General features: G+C 41.6%; 1 protein-coding gene across 3 annotated transcripts in view; it reads right to left on the bottom strand.

The window, feature by feature from the left end:
- Positions 1-19,920, bottom strand: part of LOC122815557 (NAD-dependent protein deacetylase sirtuin-3-like) — a 994,530-nt gene that overhangs the window by 120,499 nt on the left and 854,111 nt on the right. For all 3 annotated transcript variants that reach the window (XM_044088148.1, XM_044088146.1, XM_044088147.1), the window contains one exon: positions 3,112-3,273. In XM_044088148.1, the coding sequence (XP_043944083.1) occupies positions 3,112-3,273 (162 nt within the window). The remainder of the gene's footprint in view (positions 1-3,111; positions 3,274-19,920) is intronic.

Genomic DNA, 19,920 nt, shown 5'->3' on the forward strand with positions numbered 1-19,920 from the left:
CTTGGAGACAAAGGCCTTGCAAATAGAACATGTAGTATGATCATGGTCAAGGCCTAGACAAAAGGTTGTGAGAGTCCTTATGTGGAATCTGCCTTCCACACTAACATTTACCCTTTCCATCTGACATGTAACCTCACAAAAACACAGTAGCAAAAAGTAATAAGGGAAAAAAAAAAAACAACAGGCCACTTATCTGATCAGAATCTGCAACTTGTCTGATGAGTGATGACCAGAGAAGACGATCTGACTGGTGGCAAAAAAGTTCTGAGGATTGGTACATGCCAACGTCCGCTTTATACTAGTTATTTTATGGCCAACATAGGATCTGTGCTTTGTGCGATGTCGCATGTACCTTACAGTAGCGTTAGACTGTTTGTGTACTAGCTGGACATACGAGCCAGCTGGTGGCAGACTCCCACGTTATGAATACTGCAACATATGAACAGAGGGACATCTATTGTTCAACTGTTAAAAAAATTCAAAACATGCTTGCTTGGACACACTAGATATAAAAAAGAAATCTACAAATCTAGCACAATACATTTTTTTTATATCTTTCAGCATTCACAAGTGTTTTACTTTCTCACTAACCCATAACGTTGGCATAAGATAAGTCCTTTGAACAGAGGAGTCTGACGTCCCGGGGGGGGGGGGGTAACACTCCAGGAACATAATCCTATATGGAGTCAAGAAAGACTTTTGAATGCTCTCTTGGAATTCCAGCTTGTGTAAGAGATCTATCACCCAAGACAGCAGATTCCTGATTGTTTGAAAGACTCAGCAGAGATAAGAATGCAGTCCAAGTATGGAAAAAAGTAAATATCCTGTAGCCTGCAATGATCTGCAATTAGAGCTAGACATATTGGACAATCCACTGCAGCAAACGTGTTCACAAAGGGTAAGGCAGAGAACTGATAATGTGGTCCAAACAGACAAAACATTAAACATCTGTAATCTGGATGAATAGAGATGTGAAGAACAGGTGGAAACAGAGTCTAATCTGGGTGAAGAGGAATGACCCACTAGAAAGAAGGAAGGAATTTCTTCCCACTGTCATCTGTAACCCTGATGAATGATTTTCAGAACCCATTGTTTCTGAAACAATCTACTGGGATTTTGGGTCTGGATACCTGTGGGAATATTCTTCTCAATCAGAACTCTCAGCTTGTAACTGACAATTAGATTATGCAGTAATAATTCTTTTCATCATTTAGAATGACAGCTCAGATATGTCACACCCCTAGGGAGTTCCCAAACTCTCACCATGTTTTCCCTGATCTTGTGCAGTAACATTCAATAATTTCCCCTTCTATTCATACAGCAATAGACTGATTGCTCGATTAGGAGAAGAGGTGGAAGCAAGCAATGTCTCGTAATAGTCTTATAACAGGCAAAGCATAGCTGTACTTTCTTACCTAAACCTGCACTACACAGTTGTACAATGTCCAATACAACTCTCACAGAACACATTTTCTTGCCTAGCTTGTTCAAATGTAATGTCTAGAATAATTCAAACAGAACACAGATATTTTGATCTAGCTTGCTTAGAAGCAATGTAATTCTATTTCTTGTGGTGCCTTTCTCTTCGCACTGTTCCATCCAACCCTACTATTTTGCAGTTCTACTCAACTACCCAAAATCCCACCTCTAAAGGGGCACTTCAGGGTCAGGTCATTCTTAAATCGTCAGAAATGTACACAGATAAAAAAATAAAAAGTATTTCAGGACAAGGAGCAACCCAGTTAAAAAGTCTGAACTTTTATCCATCTACAACCAAACTCTAAAGATTACTTAATCTGCAAAAGGAACAGTTTAAATACTCAAATAGGGGCTTAAAAAATTACAACTTAATTTAAATAAACGGCTACTTCAGCAACATCCCTCCAAGCTTAGCTTGCCTAACAAGGTTGTACCCATTTCACTGATGGACATTTTATTCAATGGGTGGAAACATATTTCAGTTAAATGAAAGTATACTATGATCATCAACAAGGCTGTTGACAACTGGAAAAAAAACAGTATTAAGACAAATATAAAGCAGGTCCCTAAAAATAACTATGTTAAACAGCAAGCCAAATTAACTACAGTAGAAATATATTTGCATTGAAATAATAGCTCATACCCGGGGTGAAATATACTTTTAGTTCATTTACACAGTTAATAAGCAAACATCTAATAAAGGGTGTAAATGCAACACTAAGTACAGAGATAACTTGATAATCTTTAATGAGAATGACAGTGTTGTCCATTCACATTACAGAAAAAGGAAATGATAAAGGCATGCTAGGGTTTACTCTGTGATGTGGTACAACAGTGAAAGAAAATACAGCCATAACTTGTGGGCACTGCCAGTTTGCCTAATGACAAACCGGTCTGTGATAAGAAGGAAAATTAGACCTTGTGCAGCATACATTCCTTGGGTTAGGAGGGTGGCCTAATGGTTAAGGTGTTTGCCTTATAAACACAACGTGCAGGGTTTGAGTCTCACAAGGGATAATTGGCTAGGCTTAAAATGGCTCGCAAGGGCAGTTAGCTTAGTACTAACCTATGAACCTATAATAAGTTGGTGCAATCTATAAATGATCTTTACACAAGCCCCTAGGCATTTCTTTCTGGCTAACCCTTACTGAATAGGCTTGATGGGGTTTAACTTGACATGACAGATCAAAGAGGTGTTCATGAGTGTTAAAATTATTTTATTTTACATAAATGAGAGAACATTTTCATTGTAAGCAACTATATGAAATGAAAAGAAAGAACTAAAACTCCTGAGAGCCACTGTACTCTATATTTTCCAATAATCATTTATAGCTCTGATAGGGATACAGTAAATAAGAGCATTTTGGGCAGAGTTTGTAAAACAAATTTACCACCAGTGTCAAAGGTGGAGATGGGCACTGAGCAGAACTAGGAAGATAAAAAGTACAGTTTGTGCATTTGCAGAGCAAGGCAAAATGGACATGTACACTTTTTCAGTTCACAAATTATAAAGACCCAGTTAACCTAAACATAATCAAGCCACTATAGAAAAACTGGCTAAGCTGACCAAAACAAAAACCTTAATTTTTTTGCGCAAGCCGTCTTTCTCTTAAAACTGTTAGTAACTCTTACCTCAAGTGATGTCCCCATTACAATGAGAAGGTCTGCATTTGTGAAGTCTTTTGAGTAGCTGTAGAAACGCTTTGGAAGATCTTCCCCAAAAAATACAATATCTGGTTTGACAACTCCTGAACAAATTTTGCATATTGGAATCTTGTTATTGATGATGGTTTCCTACATTCACACAAAAATGCATGTTACGTGTGTTACTGAGTATTTACAACATCTCTTCCAGAAGTATGACTCTACAGTAGTTAACATTTTCAAGACTGTTGTCAAAATCTTTTGTACCAAAATATACCACTAGCAAAGGCCTAGTTGCAATTAATGTGGCAGTAAGGGACAAAAAACCTTTCGCCTAGTCTTCTGTAATCATTACATGCATGAGTCTGAACCTTTTAAGAGGCCAGTGTGGCACACAAAAATGTGCGTCAAACAGCAAAAAAGTTGAATACCCTATTTTTTAATGCTTGAAAAACGTATCATTTCCATGGTGTCTGGTTGAAGCGGTCTTTCAATCAAAAGCATTAATGTGAACTATATACCAGAGAAATACTGTACATTTGTAAAACTATTCTGTAAAAACACATCTGGTAATTCAAGTCAAAATGCAAAAACACCACCATAAATAACCAAACATGAAACAGCATTACAGAATCAAACTAAAATTAACAATTAATGCCACTTGCTACAACATTTATGTGGCTGTAATAAATACATTTTCTAAACACCAGTATCCTGCTACATATTTCATTTGCATGCTGGTTGCTGTTAAGTGCTTAGGCAAATTTACCAGTAGAGACATATGTACTTAACATACTTTAGAGCACCTTACTGTTACGGCAATTACATACATTTTCAGTAAAATGCTACATGGATAACCTCAGCTCTCCAGACTAGTATGTACACCAAAATCCATATCCTACTTGTAACACAATGCTGCTCGTACCCTCCAGTGCCCTTCTTTTATAGGGAAATATAAATACCATAAAAGCAGGATGGTAATCAGACATCGCAAACACATCCAATCTAAGCATAGTTCCTAAGCTCATGTACTCAAGCTAATAAGCCTACTGTAATTCACCTCAAAGTAAAACATTTTTGAAATACTTTAGCAGAGGATTAAAGTATTATTCTGACAAATGCACATCCCTCCCCAAAGCACACACAAGAGTACAGGGGAAAGTGTTGAGCTGTAATTACATTTAATGGATCTCCTAACCTTTTTAACTGCTGCAGCATTGCAATGTGTATGCCAGTGTGACTGCCTACTGACTTCTTAAGTGAAGAAAGCCAAAAATAATTGGGGAGGGGAGGGCAATATGCCAAAATCAGGAACCACATTCACTTAAAATGTTAATAAAGCAGGTTTTGCAACTTCCTAGATTTTCTGAATAATAAACATGAAACATCTGGCATTTCTGAGACTGCATAATCTAAACTACATTTCTGAACAATAATTATAAAAGTCTAGTCAAGCATTATTGACAGACTGTGTAATATATTTAAAAAGTTACTAGAAAATACAGTTGTGTAAAATCTTACAATGGTAGATGTCCTCCTTTTCACTGCTGCAGTATTCCTTACATTAGGCATACCCTGCCAACGGCAGCCCGACATCCAGCCAGTACACCAAAGCCTTAAGTTGTAATAGGGACATTGTATGTCACAACATATGCTCCCTGCTCATGGTGTAGGGCATAAAAGTGATGTATGAACATACCTTCCTCAGAAATGAAATGCCCCAGGAGGAGCAATAGTCCAAGGAGTAAAAGAGGAACATGTGCATACAGAAGGAAAAATAAAAAGGGGGAAGAGAGAGTAAGCAAATATTCTAACAGTGAAGGACATCTACTGTTATGGTAAGATTTTACACAACTGTACTACGTCCTTCGATATCACTACTGCAGTATTTCTTACATTAGGAAGAGTAAAACACCTCAAGAGGCAAGCTGGGAGGAGGAAGGACCAGGAGAGCCCTCAAGAAAGCCATGCATGATAGCCCTTGCAAATCCAGTTCTAGGCTTGGAATTTACAATGCTTAGTGAAAGTATGCACAGACATCCAAGTAGCTGCCTCAAGGATGGAGTTGGTATACACATCCTTTGAAAAAAAGCACCAGAAAAAAACACAGCACCAGCAGAATGAGCCTCAACAGAAGAAAAGCTTTTCCTCTGAAAAGAGTTAACAAAAGGAAATGGACTTAGTGAACCAGGAAGAAATAGTTGTGCTTGGAAACAGCCAAACCTGAAGACCTAGGAAGAAAGGAAACAAAAAGCTGCTCAGATTTAAGACTGGCTTTAGTTTTATCTAAATAATATTCGTGTTGTCTATGCAAATTGAAGGTGTGAAGAACCTTCTCACTAGCAGACTGCAGAGAGGGGAAAAAAATTGGGCAAATGAATAGACCAATTAACAAATAACAAATTAACCACCTTGTGCATAAAAGGAAGATTAGTACGAAGATGCACTCTGCCCCTATGAAAAACTAAAAAGGGAGGGGCAGCTATAAGGGCTTGAAGCTCAGACACCCTTCTAGCTGTAGTAATGGCCAAAAGAACTGTTGTCCAATACAGTGCTGCAAGGAAGCTGAAGCCGCAGTCTCAAAAGTAGCCAGATTCAATTTTTCATGATCAAAATTAAGAGGAATAGGCTTGCTGAGAGGCCCAATATGAAGGACACCTTTAAGAAATTGTTTGACCTCAAAACTAGAAGCCAAAGGCAGACAAGCAGAATGCCAGTCCAGAATCGAGCAATTCATACAAATAAGAGAGAACCAAAGGACCTTCCACAAAAAGTCGATTCGGGTTACAAGCAAGACACCAAAGAGAAAATATTTTCCATTTGGACCAGTAAGATTCCTAGTGGTGGGTTTCCTGGCCACCTGCAGAACCCAAAGCACATCCTCATAAAAAAAGTTGCTTAAAAAGGATCAAAACCCTATCACCCACAGTGTCAGTTGAAGAGTGCACAAGTGGGGATGAATGAGAGACCCCTTGTATTGAGTGAGTAGGCCCACCCTGTCAGGTAACTTCAGATGATTGCCCTTAGCCAAGTGCAGAAGAAGAGGGAACCAATGGTGTCTAGGCCAAAAGAGAGTCACCAAGATTTTGGGAGAATCTTGTTCTATCTTGAACAGGACTTTCATTATGAGAGGAAGGGGAAAGAAGGCATAAAGAAACATCCATTTCCAAGCCAGAGGACATGAGACTCTGGTGCAAAAGACAGGAAGTGGTCTGTTCAGATGGGAGGCAAAGAGGTCTACCTGAGGAGTACCTCACTGGTGGACAATGCCCAGAAACATCTCTGTGAAGCATCCATTCATAAGTCTGTTATGGACCTACTCTCAAAGTCTCCCACAATGTTCTGATCTGAAGGAATATAAACAGTCTGAAGAGTCAACTGATACTGGACAGCCAGATCTCAAACCTGAAGAGCTAGTCTGCATAAGAGGTAAGACTATGTGCCCCCTTGGTTGCTGATATACATCACTGTTGTATTGTTTGTAAAGATTCTGAGGGCACTACAGAGAATGGAAGGTCTGAAAAGCCAGAGGAGCTCTCATCTCTTTGACGTTAATATGGCCCTTCTTTTGACGAAAGTACAAAAAGCCCTGAAATTTTAAAGTGATGAAGAAGCTCTCCACAACACGTCTTGAGGCATTTGAAAAGTGTTCCTGAGCAGGGATTGGAGGTTGAAAAGGAAGCCCCGTGTTGAAGGACAGTTGATGAATCCACCACTGAAGCTCTAGTTTGAGGCAGGGAAGAAAAGGAACTGGAAAGTCCAAAGGATGAGAATGCTGAAAAGCCAGACTGACTTTAGTAACCACTGTACCTTTTCCATATGAAGTCTAGCAAGAGGAAGCATAGAAATGGTGTAAGCCATATACCCCAGAGCCCATAGAAACTCCCTGGCTGTAATTGAGACCAGAAGAAGAAGGGGCTGAAAAAAAACTGAGTTAAAGCCTTGTGAGGTGGCAGGGATGGCAGCACAGAATTGATCTGCAGCGTGCACCAGAGAAAAACATGATCCTAAGATGGAAACAGGAAGGAGTTTTGGAAATTCACTGTAAACCCTACGCTTTTTCAAGAGGCAAATAGCATAATGAAGACTGTGAAGCAAAGTCTCTGGAGATAAAGCTTAAATTTGCTGGTCGTCCAAATAAGGGAAAATTATTTCCCTCATCTTGCAAAAAGCAATCACAGAATCAAGGAATTGGTGAAGGGGCAGTAGACAGGGTCCAAAGGGTAAAGCAGGGAATTGATGTTGTAAGGAAAAAACAAAGAAACGTAAACATTTCCTGAAATGGGGATGAATAGGAATATGGAGATATGCATCCTTGAGATCCAGAGAAGCTAGGAAACCTGATGCAGAAGAGGAAACAATGTTTGAAAGGATAACATTCGAAAGGAGGGAAACTTTAAAAAAAGGTGTTGATCCAGAAAAGATTCAGAATGGCTTTCCAGGTTCCTTCTTTCCTGGGAAACAGAGACATTTTGGAATAAAACCCCTTTCCCCTTTGTGGAGTAGAAACTGCTTGGATGCTGCCCTGAGACAAAAGTCTCTGAAGAACATCTGGAAAAAAGGGGAGCTGTTAATGATGAGGTTGAGGAATGCCCAAAAAAGGAGGGAGGGATTTCCAAACCATACAATACCCCTGAAGAATGATGGATAGAACCCAAGAATCTTGAGTGATCCTTAGCCAACTGTGAAGGGATAGGGAAAGACTAAAATAGAGCAATATGGCTTAGGAGGGAGGGAAGAAGACCGTAAATAGGAGGAGCTGTTCTAGAACCATTTTTACTTTTATGAGGAGGGCGAGACTTGTTATACATCGGCAGACCGGGTAGGATAATTCCTTTGAAATTTGGAAACAAGGGAAACAAAAATAGGTTTTAATTTCTGCACCACCTTACCTTTCTCCTGAAGAGACTTAAAAAGCTCACCAGCTTCAGAACCAGAGATTTTTATTGTCAAGAGGAACATCCTTCAATTTGGCCTTAATATCATCAAGCAAAGGCTAAAGGTGAAACCAAGAATAATGTCTTAACAAATAAGCAAAGGCAGCACCCCTAGAAAGGGCATCAGCTGTGTCACAACTACATTTAAGGGAATAGCAAGCCACTTGAGAAGAGGACCTCAACAATGACAGGGTTAAAGCCTTTCCCCTCAGAATCAGTAAAGTCTGAAATAACGTCAAAAGCCTGAGACAGAAGGGCTAAAACATACCTGGTCATATGGGTCTGGCAATTCACACCCCTAATAGCCAGAGTAGCAACACTGTACACATTTTTACCCAATATTTCCATGGTTCTGTTGTCCTTGTTAGATGGAAGCAGCTTCGTAGAAGGTTAAAGCTTGGAAGGCTTATCCTAAGAAACAGAAATAATGGAGGGCCTCCAACAGAGGGACACTTGTAAAGAAGTTTACAATCATCAGGCACCTTATAAAACCTAACAGGCTTCGTAGTACACGGGTTGGGAATCGGTAGCCTGGAAAGTTGTTGAAAATGTGTCCAACACAGCAGCAAAAACAGGAGGGACAGTAGAGGGCTAAGGACACTCCATTTGGAGGCATTTATAATACCTCTTCCGGGTATGAGAAACCTGGGTGCAATCTGACTTAAATTCCATCATCTGAGAAATAGTGTCCCCAAAGGGAATCTCCTCAAAAGGAGAGTCTGGACTAATAGTTATCCTCCTCTGAACCATAATCCAGTGGAAAGGGAATCTGGGAGGAATAGGCCAAACACTCTTCAGAGTCTAAATCCTTATCAGAAGGATCCTGCTCCCTGGGCCTCTTTAGATAAGTACAGGACCAAGGTGGGGCAGGAACAGAGAGTACTGAATAACCCTTGTGTAAAAATCCTGCCATTCAAGCTGAGGATCCTTAGGAGCAAGGATAATATGCGTTGTCTTCTGCATCTTTTTTAAAGAGATGTCTGCCATAAGCACCTTAGGAAGTTCGGACCCCTGCCAACAGTCCATTATCATAGTAGGAGTCTCCTCCTTAACAAGAATCTGCAGAATAAAACCAGTCCTTCAGATATTATTAGCGGCAGTTTCCCCTGAACATCCAAAGCAGATGCCCACAGAGCCTCTGAGGATGTGCAAAAAGACAGATCCATGCTGGCCTCCTAAATAGTCACAGGAAAGGAATATGATGGACAAACTAGGTGATCCTCTGGGCTTTCACCAGCCTCAAGAGAGATGTCTGGGTCAAGGTAATACAGCAGTAGAATCTGACCAAACATTTTTGGCCTTCTCAGCAGACGGCTGACCCTTGGGCTGGGACTATTCCGCCATCGTACCCTGAACCAACAACTTAAGACATTGGTTTTCCAGGTAGGTGGATATGGAGGAGAGATGACTACAAAGAGTTCTAGGGAAAAACACCTGACAAATAGAGCACAATATATGGTCATGAGAAGCATCCACGCAAAACAAACGCTGCTCATGATGATCCTTATGGGGTATCTGTCTACCGCAATGACATTTTCACTTTTTGGATGACATGTAACCTTACAACAAAAAGAAAACAATCAAGCCAAGAAGAAAAATCCCAACTAGCGCTTATCTGAAATGGCTTGGTAACCAGCAGATGGAGCATTCAGACCAATGATCAAAAATGGCGTTCTGACTGGTAGCAAGGATGTTCTGAGGAAAGTATGTCCGTTCGTCACCTTTATGCTATACACTATGAGCAGGGAGCATACGTGTGATGTATGACATTCCTGTTACAGCCTAAGGCTTTGGTATACTAGCTGGACGTCAGGCTACCCTTGGATCGGGATCAGGCTACCCTTTGATCGGGATCCCTAATATAAAGGAATACTACAACAGTGATACGGAAGGACATTAAAAGGTTCTGTAACAGCTTGCATTTTCTGAACAAACAGCAGTATGAAACTCTAATGTCTGACATTACTGACAGACTGCAGTACTCAATGATTCACCAGTGGGGGGGGGGATTATTATTTTTTTTTATACAGGTGACCAGGCAAAAACATGACAAAAACAATTGACTTTCTATTATATGTCCATCACCACTCTCTAAGCAGACCACCCCTATTCTTAACCTGGACTGAGTGAACCATTAAACCTAAAGAAAAGTCAGGCACTTCTAGATAGGTACCAAATACACAGCAGCTCTCACTAAAGTAGATTATTCAGTGAGGCAGGCAAAAGCAGTCCAAACAGAGGGACAAAAATCTGTTAAAAAAAGGATTCATAGCTCCCACTCAGCTGCCCAGCAGCACCACCACACCATCCATCCTGAACATGGACACTGGCCCACAGAAAGAGGAGGAAGAGCAAGAAACTACAGATCTTTTTTTTTGGGTGGGGGGGGGCGATGGTACTCTTCTGGCAGTCTCAGTTTGCTGCCATCGATCCAATTCCTTGTCTTACACTATAAAGATTACTCCCTTACACTCCAAAAAAACTTCTTCCTTAGGAAAGAAAGTAAAAATAGAATTTAGTGCCTTGGATACACTTTAATGTATAACAGAGGAGCATAAACTGTAGCGACATTACTATCGGTTGCGTTGTCACAGAAAGTCATTTAGAGATTGGTCCACTTTTGTTTTGCTTCGGCAGGTATTTCCCGATTGGCCAATTTACTTCTGTGCTTACTAGCTCTACTTCCAGTACATGAACCAATCAGAAACACAAAGCAGAACTATCACTGTTCAGTGTGAATAGCAGAATAGTGCCTCTATCAGTGTAAATGTGGAGCTTTCTGCACAATGCAGGGCATATGGCTGCTAAGATTACATGCTCTGTTTCAGACCTACTGACAGTTTCTAAAATCTTTCACAATGGAATGTAGCCCCCCTTCTACTATTTCACAACTTCACTACAAAATAAATAAGGGAAAATTAAAATCCCTTTTCTGCTTTCAGTTCTTCAGTATATCTTTGCATACTTCCCTTTAATACAAAAGCAGGTTGCACTAATGGATTTCTACAGACAGTAATGTGTGATAACATCCCCATTTTGTTTAATCCTGTAATTCTAAATACTATCAACAGGTCTGCTGCTAGCTTCTTGACCAATAAGTATTTTGCATTTCATGATGTGTTTTGGGCAAATGTGCAGACATACAGAAAACAATCTGGTGAAGATGATTTGGGACACACAAGAAGAAAGCAAAATGAAACAAGGGCGTTCAGAAATGATTGTGTGAGAGAAGATCTGTAGCAGTCAAGCATGAGTGTCGAAAAAGGCAGGAGTGTGGCACTGAATTTAAAAAGATGGTGGTAGTTAACACAACACCCTGACCCCATGTAGAAAATGGGAAGAAAGGGATTGATAATTATGATGTTTTCGTGATGCAGAATTTCAGCTGCTAAATCTCCGATTCCCCTCCACATTTTCCATCTCTCTACTCTTGACTGACTGCTTATTTTTACTTACTTAACTTTCTTGTGATCTGCTGATTGTTTCAGCCTATCATAAATCTGCACCACCATTATGGAGATATTAATATCATGGGTAAATCATCCTAGAAGCAATGCTATGACCTCACAGTCATCTTATTACACCTATTTTCTGAGTAGATTTACTATATGACCTTGGATAAAACTGTACCAGTCACTTTTTTTCTTTAATAAGAAATTTCTTCTTTGACCACCACATGTTATGCTTGGTGAGAAAACCATTCTACATTGTACAACTTATAAGTAAAGGCATGGCAAACAAGGTCCATGGATGTCACTGTTCTGCTGTATTCGGCTCTCAGACCAAAGTACAATGCATTCCTTGTTATTTACTTGACCAAGCAATTGCAACAGCTTGAAAGTCCACAGAGGTTCTTCACAGCAAGAATACAGGGAGTAAACAAGCCCTATGCAGGAAGTATCAAAGTCCTACCCCTATACTTCATCTGCTAAAGATTGCTGTATACTGTGATTTGTGCCTAGCCAACATGATAACTTCTGATCGCACACCAATGGATTTTCTGTACACGGTCAAAAAAGAGCATCAGAACCTAAACCTTACATGTAACATAAACAGGATGTGTTGGAGGGACATGCATGGGTCTCCAAGATTAACCAGTCTCTCAGGAACAGGCTTCCCCATCCACGTGTAGCAAAGCTCACCCCTAATCCTAATGAAATGTAACCTGGAACAATGGATGGAAAATAGTGAATTTACCTATGGTTTGTCACCTATGTTCCTCATGCACAGGGCCAGCCTGTGAATGCTTGGTGTGTACAAGCCTGTATTATAACCACATACTTCCCTGGTGTATAGACAACAGCAACATTTTGGTAAATTTGGAGTAAACTTTTTATTTAAAATGGCCCTTAGGCTGAGAGCCTACTAACTACCTATGACATCCATCCATCCATATTCCAATAACTTGTTTCACCCTTTGCATGGTTATAGGGATGCCTGGACTTATCCAGCAGCCAGTGGAAATAAGACACAGAAACCCATTCTTAGCAGTGAGCCAATCAATCGTAAAATGCATACGTTACACACAAATTTACAGGCAATTCAGAGAATTGTTAATTAATCTACTGCACATCTTTGGGAGATGTGAGGAAACTGGCGAATCAACAGAAAACTCAGAAATGCTGGAAGGACATGGAGTCGCCACACAGAAGCTACTACAGCTAAAAAATGAATTAAAGAAACTCTTGGTGTGAAGCGGCAAAGTTATTTGCTGTACCAACATGTATGAAAAAAGTTGCGTCTTACCATAACTTTCCATCTGTGTTGTCTATCTTCACTAATCCTTGACTTAGGGCTCAGTTCCGAGCCTCAGAACAGACTTGGCCGCTTACTTCAGCTCATGCCTTCCAAACTGTCAAGCTAGGCTCTACTGATAATGCTCCCCTCTAAATTACCTCAGATCGAGCTTGCCTAAAATAGTGGCAGACAAACAGTAAACAATAAGAGACCAGATCTGTATCCCTATCATGAAGCCAGTCTTGGAAGTATTCGGTCTACTAAGAGTCTCAGGCCAGGGGAAGGAGGGGGGAATGTCAAGGATTAGTGAAGATCGAAAAGACAGATGGAACATTATGGTAAGACATAAGTTCTTTATTTGATGCTGTCAATCTTCACATAATTCTTGACTGTGGGACAGAGTCCCTAGCTACCTGAATCTTGGGAGGTTTCATGAAAGAATATTTCTGAACACCACTGAACCAAATGATGCACGTCCCCTAGACCTGGTCCAGTTTGTAATGAGTAATAAAGGTATGAAGAGATGCCCATGTAGCTGCTGCACAAATGTCATCCAAGGAAGCTCTAGCATAAAATACTGCAGAAGCTGCTACAGCTCTAGTTTGAATGAGCTTTCATGGGACAGGGAGGTTGGTGGCCCTTTGAATGATAAATAAAAGTGATACAATCCCTAAGCCATTTAGCTAAGGTAACCTTGGAAACTAGGTTACCTAAAGAAAGTGAGGAAAAGGCAAGAAAAAGTAGGGCGGATTTTCTGATATCCTTTGTTTTGTGAAGGTAAAAACATAATTGCCTGTGAATGTCTGATAAGTGTAGACAGTACTCTCCCTTATTGGAGAAATTAGGGAAAAAGACTGTCAGATGTAAGTTTGATTGATATTCGATTCTGAAACTAACTTTGACAAGAAGGAAATATTAGAACTGAGGGAAATCCTGTACTGGTGGAATGTTAAACATGGGGGGTTTGCAGGACAAGGCTTGAATTTCCAATACTCTTCTTGCAAAAGTAATAGCTAATAAAATAAAGTTTTCCATGTCAAAAATTTTAAGCCACAAGTAGCTAAAGGTTCAAATGGGAAATAGAGTAAGGGATTGTATGATGAAGGTTAAATCCCATGGAGCAGTGGGTTCTTGAAACAGGGGCCTTAACATTAAGGTTCCCTTCAAAAAGACTTCACAAAGTTTATGTGACATAAGTGAAGAACCTTCTAAACCAATATGGAAGTTAGATATCACAACCAGATGGAAAGGAACTGTAGAGGCTGAAGTGCCAGATTGATGTACAGCAGCCAGAAAATTCAATACATTATCCACAAGAGCCACGCAAGGATCATGGTCATTGTTAAGAGCCCATCTAGTAATTTTTTTTCCATTTACTCTGGTACAGTTTTCTAGTAGGAGGTTTGTGATGGGCCAAAATGATTTGTCGGACAGGTGAGGTAAGGGAAGAATGCCTGTCAATCATGGGAATTGGAGAAGTCATGCAGTGAGCTTGAGGTGTTGGAGATTTGGATGAACCATACCTTCTGGATGAGATTACAGATCTGAAGCTGGGTCCAGAATCCAAGGTTTCTGAAGCAGGTGAGGCCAAATGAAAGGAAATCAAACTTGTTGAGGCCAGAATGGGGCAGTGAGGATTATTGTGTTCTCTGACCTCTTGGATTTCTTTAGAAACTGGGATATCAGGGGAGTTGGGGGAAAGGCACACAGGAGACCGGGGGGCCAACAGTGGAGAAGAGCATCTCTGTGTGACTCCCTGGGGGGGGGGGATTAGGGCAAAGTAACTGCTGCACTTGTTGTTCAGAGGGGATACAAACAGACTGCAGCAAGGTTGACCCCAGTGGCAGAAAATTTTCTCCGTCACCACAGGACTGCAAGACCACTCATGAGGCAATAGAATAGTTCTGCTCAGTTTGTCTGCTATCACGTTGGAGCTCCCTGGAATATGCATTGCTGTGAGAAAGCGGTTGGAAGAAATTGCCCATTGCCAGACTCTGTGGGCTTCTTGACAAAGTGGGTAATATTTGGTTCCTCCTTGTTTGTTGATGTACCAAACAGACATGTTGTCCGTCTGAATTGCCACTGTTGCCAGGGGAAGGGCATCTTGCTTGCAACACCAAAAGCACCGCCCTCATCTTTAGAACATTGATGTGCAAATTGGCCTCCAGTTGGGACCAAGTGCCTTGGACTGCCTTTCACAGACAATCCCCATCCCCCCCTATCTGGGAAGCATCTGTGGTCACAATGGCTTGGGGCTGTGGAAGGAGGAAAGGACAGTCCGAAACACTCTCATTGGAATGGAGCCACCAAGACAAGTCTCGTTTGCAGTGACTGGTGATCAAGATGCGGTATGACATCGGCTGATTCATTAACGATCATTGGGAGGCTAGAAGCCACTATAGAATTTGGATGCGATATCTGGCCAAGGGAAGTAGAGAGTTATAGAGGCTGCCATCAAGCCTAGTGCCTGTAAGAGGAGTCTGACTAAAACACTTCTGTTCTGAACTATATGGTATACTGGTGATCTGATCTTTTGGAGCCTCTCTACTGGGAGTGAAGCAATTCCTGTAACAGGTGTTTTGCAGAGCTATGATAAATTCCAGGTGATGTGTAAGTTGTAGATTTGACTTTTCATAATTTACTGTAATGCCTACTGAAGCATAATGATGTAGGGTGTAATCTCTTGCCCTTTTGAGTTGATGCCCGGTGGAAGCGGTAAGGAGCCAGTCATCCAGATAAGGAAAAACTCAAAATCCCTGCAGTCTGAGATGAGCTGCTACTATTTCCACTCATTTGGTAAAGACCCTGGGGGCTGTGATGTGACCAAAGGGTAGTGCTCTGAACTGAAAATGATTGGCTCCCAGCTGGAAGTGCAGGAATCGTCTGAACTGAAAAATGATTGGCTCCCAGCTGGAAGCGCAGGAATTGGCTGGAGCATTTGTCCATTTATTTATGGTAATACGCATCCTTAAAATCTATAGACACATCAAATCATCTTCTTCCAAGAAAGGAAGTATTGACTATATTGATATAATCTGGAATTTGATTTGCTGAACTGCCTTATTAAACTGGCTGAGATCCAAAATGGGTTTCCAGTTCCTTTTTTTTTTTTTGCGCACTAAAACGAATCTAGAGTAAAACCCGGAATTCTCTCTGGTCTGGTGGGACTTCTTGAATTACTTTTTTCAAGCAGTTTTTGAATTTCTATTACTGCTGCTTCCACGTGACTGGGTGGAATGTCCGGGGGTCTTGTGTGTAATTTTGGATCTGAGGAAAGGGAAATGATATAGCCTCTGGAAATGATCCCCTGCACCCATCTGTCTGATGTCATCTGTAGCCAGGGAGATTGGTGTAAAGACTGTCGTCACCCGACTGCCTCCAGAGGAAGGCAATTGGGCCTCTGTTCAGGAGCACTGGTAGGCATTATCAGAGAAAGAATCTTTGGACCCATGGTTCTGCGGGCCACATCTGGCTCTAGAATGGCATCTTCCATTGTTACCTCCCCCTCTGCCCTGGGGAAAGTCCTTGCCATGTCAGTCCTGGAAAGGCCCTTAGGACTTTTTGAACCACTGCTTCCCACTTCTCTGCTTCCTAGAGCAGGGCCGTTGAGGCATGGAGACGCATACTCCAATGGCAGAGAGAGTCTTCCAATCTTTCTCAAATCTGGCAGTGTGTCTAACCTTAGGTCCAAACAGGGATGTTCTATCAAAGGGAGCGCTGATGAACAAAGATTTAAATGGCTCTGCAAAGTCACACAAGTGCATCCAGGTGCATCTCTTCTAATGGCTTTGCCTGAACCCACTACTCTTGTCGTCCCTTCGACTGCATGGGCAATTAGCCTAATGGACAAATTAGAAATTGATTCGAGGGTGACGAGCTGAGAGGTAACCTTGTCTTGCACCTCTTCGGCTACTGCCCCTGTGAGAGTATGACAGCTCTTTAATCAGATCTCTCTGTAACCTGGTAAAGTGCACTATATAGTTCAAAGACTTAAGAGCGAAGGACGATGAAGCATAAACATGCTTCCCAAACCTATCCATAGTCCTAGACTGCTTGTTAGGAGGATGGATAGTAGGACTTTCCTCTGCAAGTTCTTTTTTGTGGCTGCCACTATCACCATGGCATCTACAGGGACACCCTTAGCCCAATGCTGCTCATCCTTAAGGGCAGAAAGAATCCGGTCAGGCGTCTTGGGGATTGGCTCGATGGAGTCTGGAATTTTTCATGCCTGCTGAACGATCGGTTTAATAAAAGATAGTCAGCGGGTGGAGAGAGAGCCAAGAGGTAAAGGGCTTGGCACAAACAGCCTCCATGTATACTGATTCTTCTGATGAAGGCCGGAGGGAAGTCCAGCCACCCCTCTGTTTCAGGATTTCCAGGATGTCCTTGAAGGAAACACCAGGGGGTGACTGGGGGGAACCTTCCCCCTCATCAAAATTGGTATACTCAGTGAAGGCCTCCTCCAAGGAGTCTAAGTGCTTCCTCCTGTACTTTTTCTTCGAAGGCACTTCCTTGGGGGGGGGATGTTCCGGGGAAATATCTGAAGAGGAAACCACCAAGGTGGATCACTCCTGAGGCTTTTGTGCCCTCTGTCCTAGGGATGAGGTTGGAGGAAGCTCTGGTCGAGGGGATATAGATGTTTGGCCTGACAGAGATGGCAAGGACTGGGAGTCCACAATGGACAAGGCCTTCTGCAAGATCCGGAAGGCCGTCCCCCCCATCAAGGGATGGGAGCCCAGAACCAAAATAGACTCCTTCAGAACTGTGGTCTCACCCCACACCGAGAAAGCTGGCTCCAAAACAGAAGCATGGGTTGAGCCAGTGAATGCTGAGGCACCGAGCGGCATGGAAGGTACTGAAAAAAAATGGAAGTCAAACCCTGCTCCTCAGAACCAGCGACTAAGCCTCGACCTTGGGAGGCCTCCAGTTCTGATAAACCAGAGGAGCTCAAGACAATTCTTGGTTGCGGAGAAGACGCTCATTACCAGAACAGAGACAGTTGGAGCCAAGCAGGTCAGTGCCAGAGGCTCCAAAAACTCAACTGGCATTGGAGGGGGAAGATGAGACTGTGTCAAAGTAGTACAAGTCCCAGTGCAGAGTTAGCTGGAACCAAAGATGGCAGTAATTCTCTCGCCATCAAGAGATGGTCAACCAGCCTCATGATGTCTGATTCTGAGAGACTTTTAGTGAAGCGAACAGACGATGCTGAAGGAGACCTAGGAGATTTCGGTTCCACTAATGGGCTAGGTGGTCGGTCTGCAAATGGACTGACAGAGAATACGTGGTCCTTGGTAATATCCTCAATGCAGTCTGTTTTGGTACCAACAAAACCTCTGGTACCGAAGCTGCAGGTGTCTGATCAGAAGCAGTGGTTGGTGCCAAAACACTCTTGCCTATTGGTGCCAAAGAAACTGTTGACACCATAGGCTGTTTGGATAATTTTGCAGGTGGTTCCGAGGAACTGCTCAGTACCAAATGAGAGCGTTTCTTAGGCTTAGAAGAGGAGGAAGATGATGAGCTGGCTTTGGTCTTCAGACCAGATATGGCCTCTTCGAAGTCTCTCTTCAACAATCCTTTTATAAAATCAGCTTGTTTTTATGCTCACTTAAAACCCAGGCAGAAAAACCAGGACAGATGGCACAATCCTCCTGCAGGTGGACAGTGGTTAAACAGGACACACAACAGATATGCCCATCTGAATTGGGCATCTTAGTTTCACACTTTTGGCACCTCTTATCAGCCATACCAGGAAAAAACTAGGTCTAACGCTGATAAGTCACACACACACACTCGCAAAGAGGAAACAAGGGAAAATATTTTATTTATTCAATTATTATTTTTTTTTTTTTACCAGAAATACCTAAGCAGGTAAATGACAGTACCAGCAATGGTACATTAAGAAAAAACTACCCAAAGGTAGAGGAAAGGGGAAAAGGATCACTTGCACGCACAGAATGGAAGAGAGCGGGTAGAAAAACTAGAAAGTACTTTGGTGGAGAAATATAAATATATACGACAGAAAATTAGAGAAATCAAATGAAAAACTTACTCTAAATAAATGTCAAAGCTCAAGAGAGGCTGGACGTGTCTGACACATGAAGCAGCAAATGAGATCTGAGGTAACAGAGGAGAGCATTATGTAAGAAAAATTCACCAGCCAGGAAACAAACTGTTGATGCAAAACACAGGTCAGCAAACTGGAAACTCAATAGCGTAGAAACAATTTATTACCGCTTTCGTCAGAAGACTTCATCAGAATACTTTGTTACAAAAAAGATGTGCAGAGACCTGTATCTTTTTAGAAGTCGGGTCAATAAATCTTGTTGATGCAATAACTCTTCATTGGACACGGAACAAACACTAGCCGAGTATCCACCAAACGGGTTTGTAGTATACTCTAACAGTGGTTTAACCGCTAATTCACCAACCGGAAGTTGTCGTCCGTTACCTCTGTTATGAATTGTAGCTGGTTGTTCTTCTATCTCAATAACAGTATCTAGTTCGTTGAAAGAAGCACTCGGGCTAGAGGCATTCGCCACTGGAGATCTTGCATCGGAAGCTTTAGACATCAAGAACTTCAACGATTTTTGTATATCAAATAAAGTAGATATAAGCAATTTGTTCATGCTTAACTCAGAGTCACAACCTGGAGTAGGGTGAACACTTAAATTTAAAAGTTGTTCGTCGATGTTTGATTCCTCAGCCATGGTATAGAAAAAACCAAAACGAAATACCACTATAGAAAACCAAGAAAAATTCACCAGCCAGGAAACAAACTGTTGATGCAAAACACAGGTCAGGAAACTGGAAACTCAATAGCGTAGAAACAATTTATTACCGCTTTCGTCAGAAGACTTCATCAGAATACTTTGTTACAAAAAAGACCCTACCTTAAATAATACTTTAATAATACTTTGTAACATCTGTAGGTTTTTATCGGTAGGACCATTGATCACTATTGATAATATTGACAGGACTTTTCAGGTACCCCAATATGTTGATTGCAATACCACAGGTGTGGTGTACATTGGGCTATGTAGCACATGCCCAGCTTATTACGCCGAATGACGCATTTAGATGTTTAAAAATAATGATCGTACGAGCACTTATATGACATCAAAAG

Source organism: Protopterus annectens, chromosome 11.part0, assembly GCF_019279795.1.
Source record: "Protopterus annectens isolate FY-2018-M chromosome 11.part0, PAN1.0, whole genome shotgun sequence".
NCBI classification, from domain to species: domain Eukaryota; kingdom Metazoa; phylum Chordata; order Ceratodontiformes; family Protopteridae; genus Protopterus; species Protopterus annectens.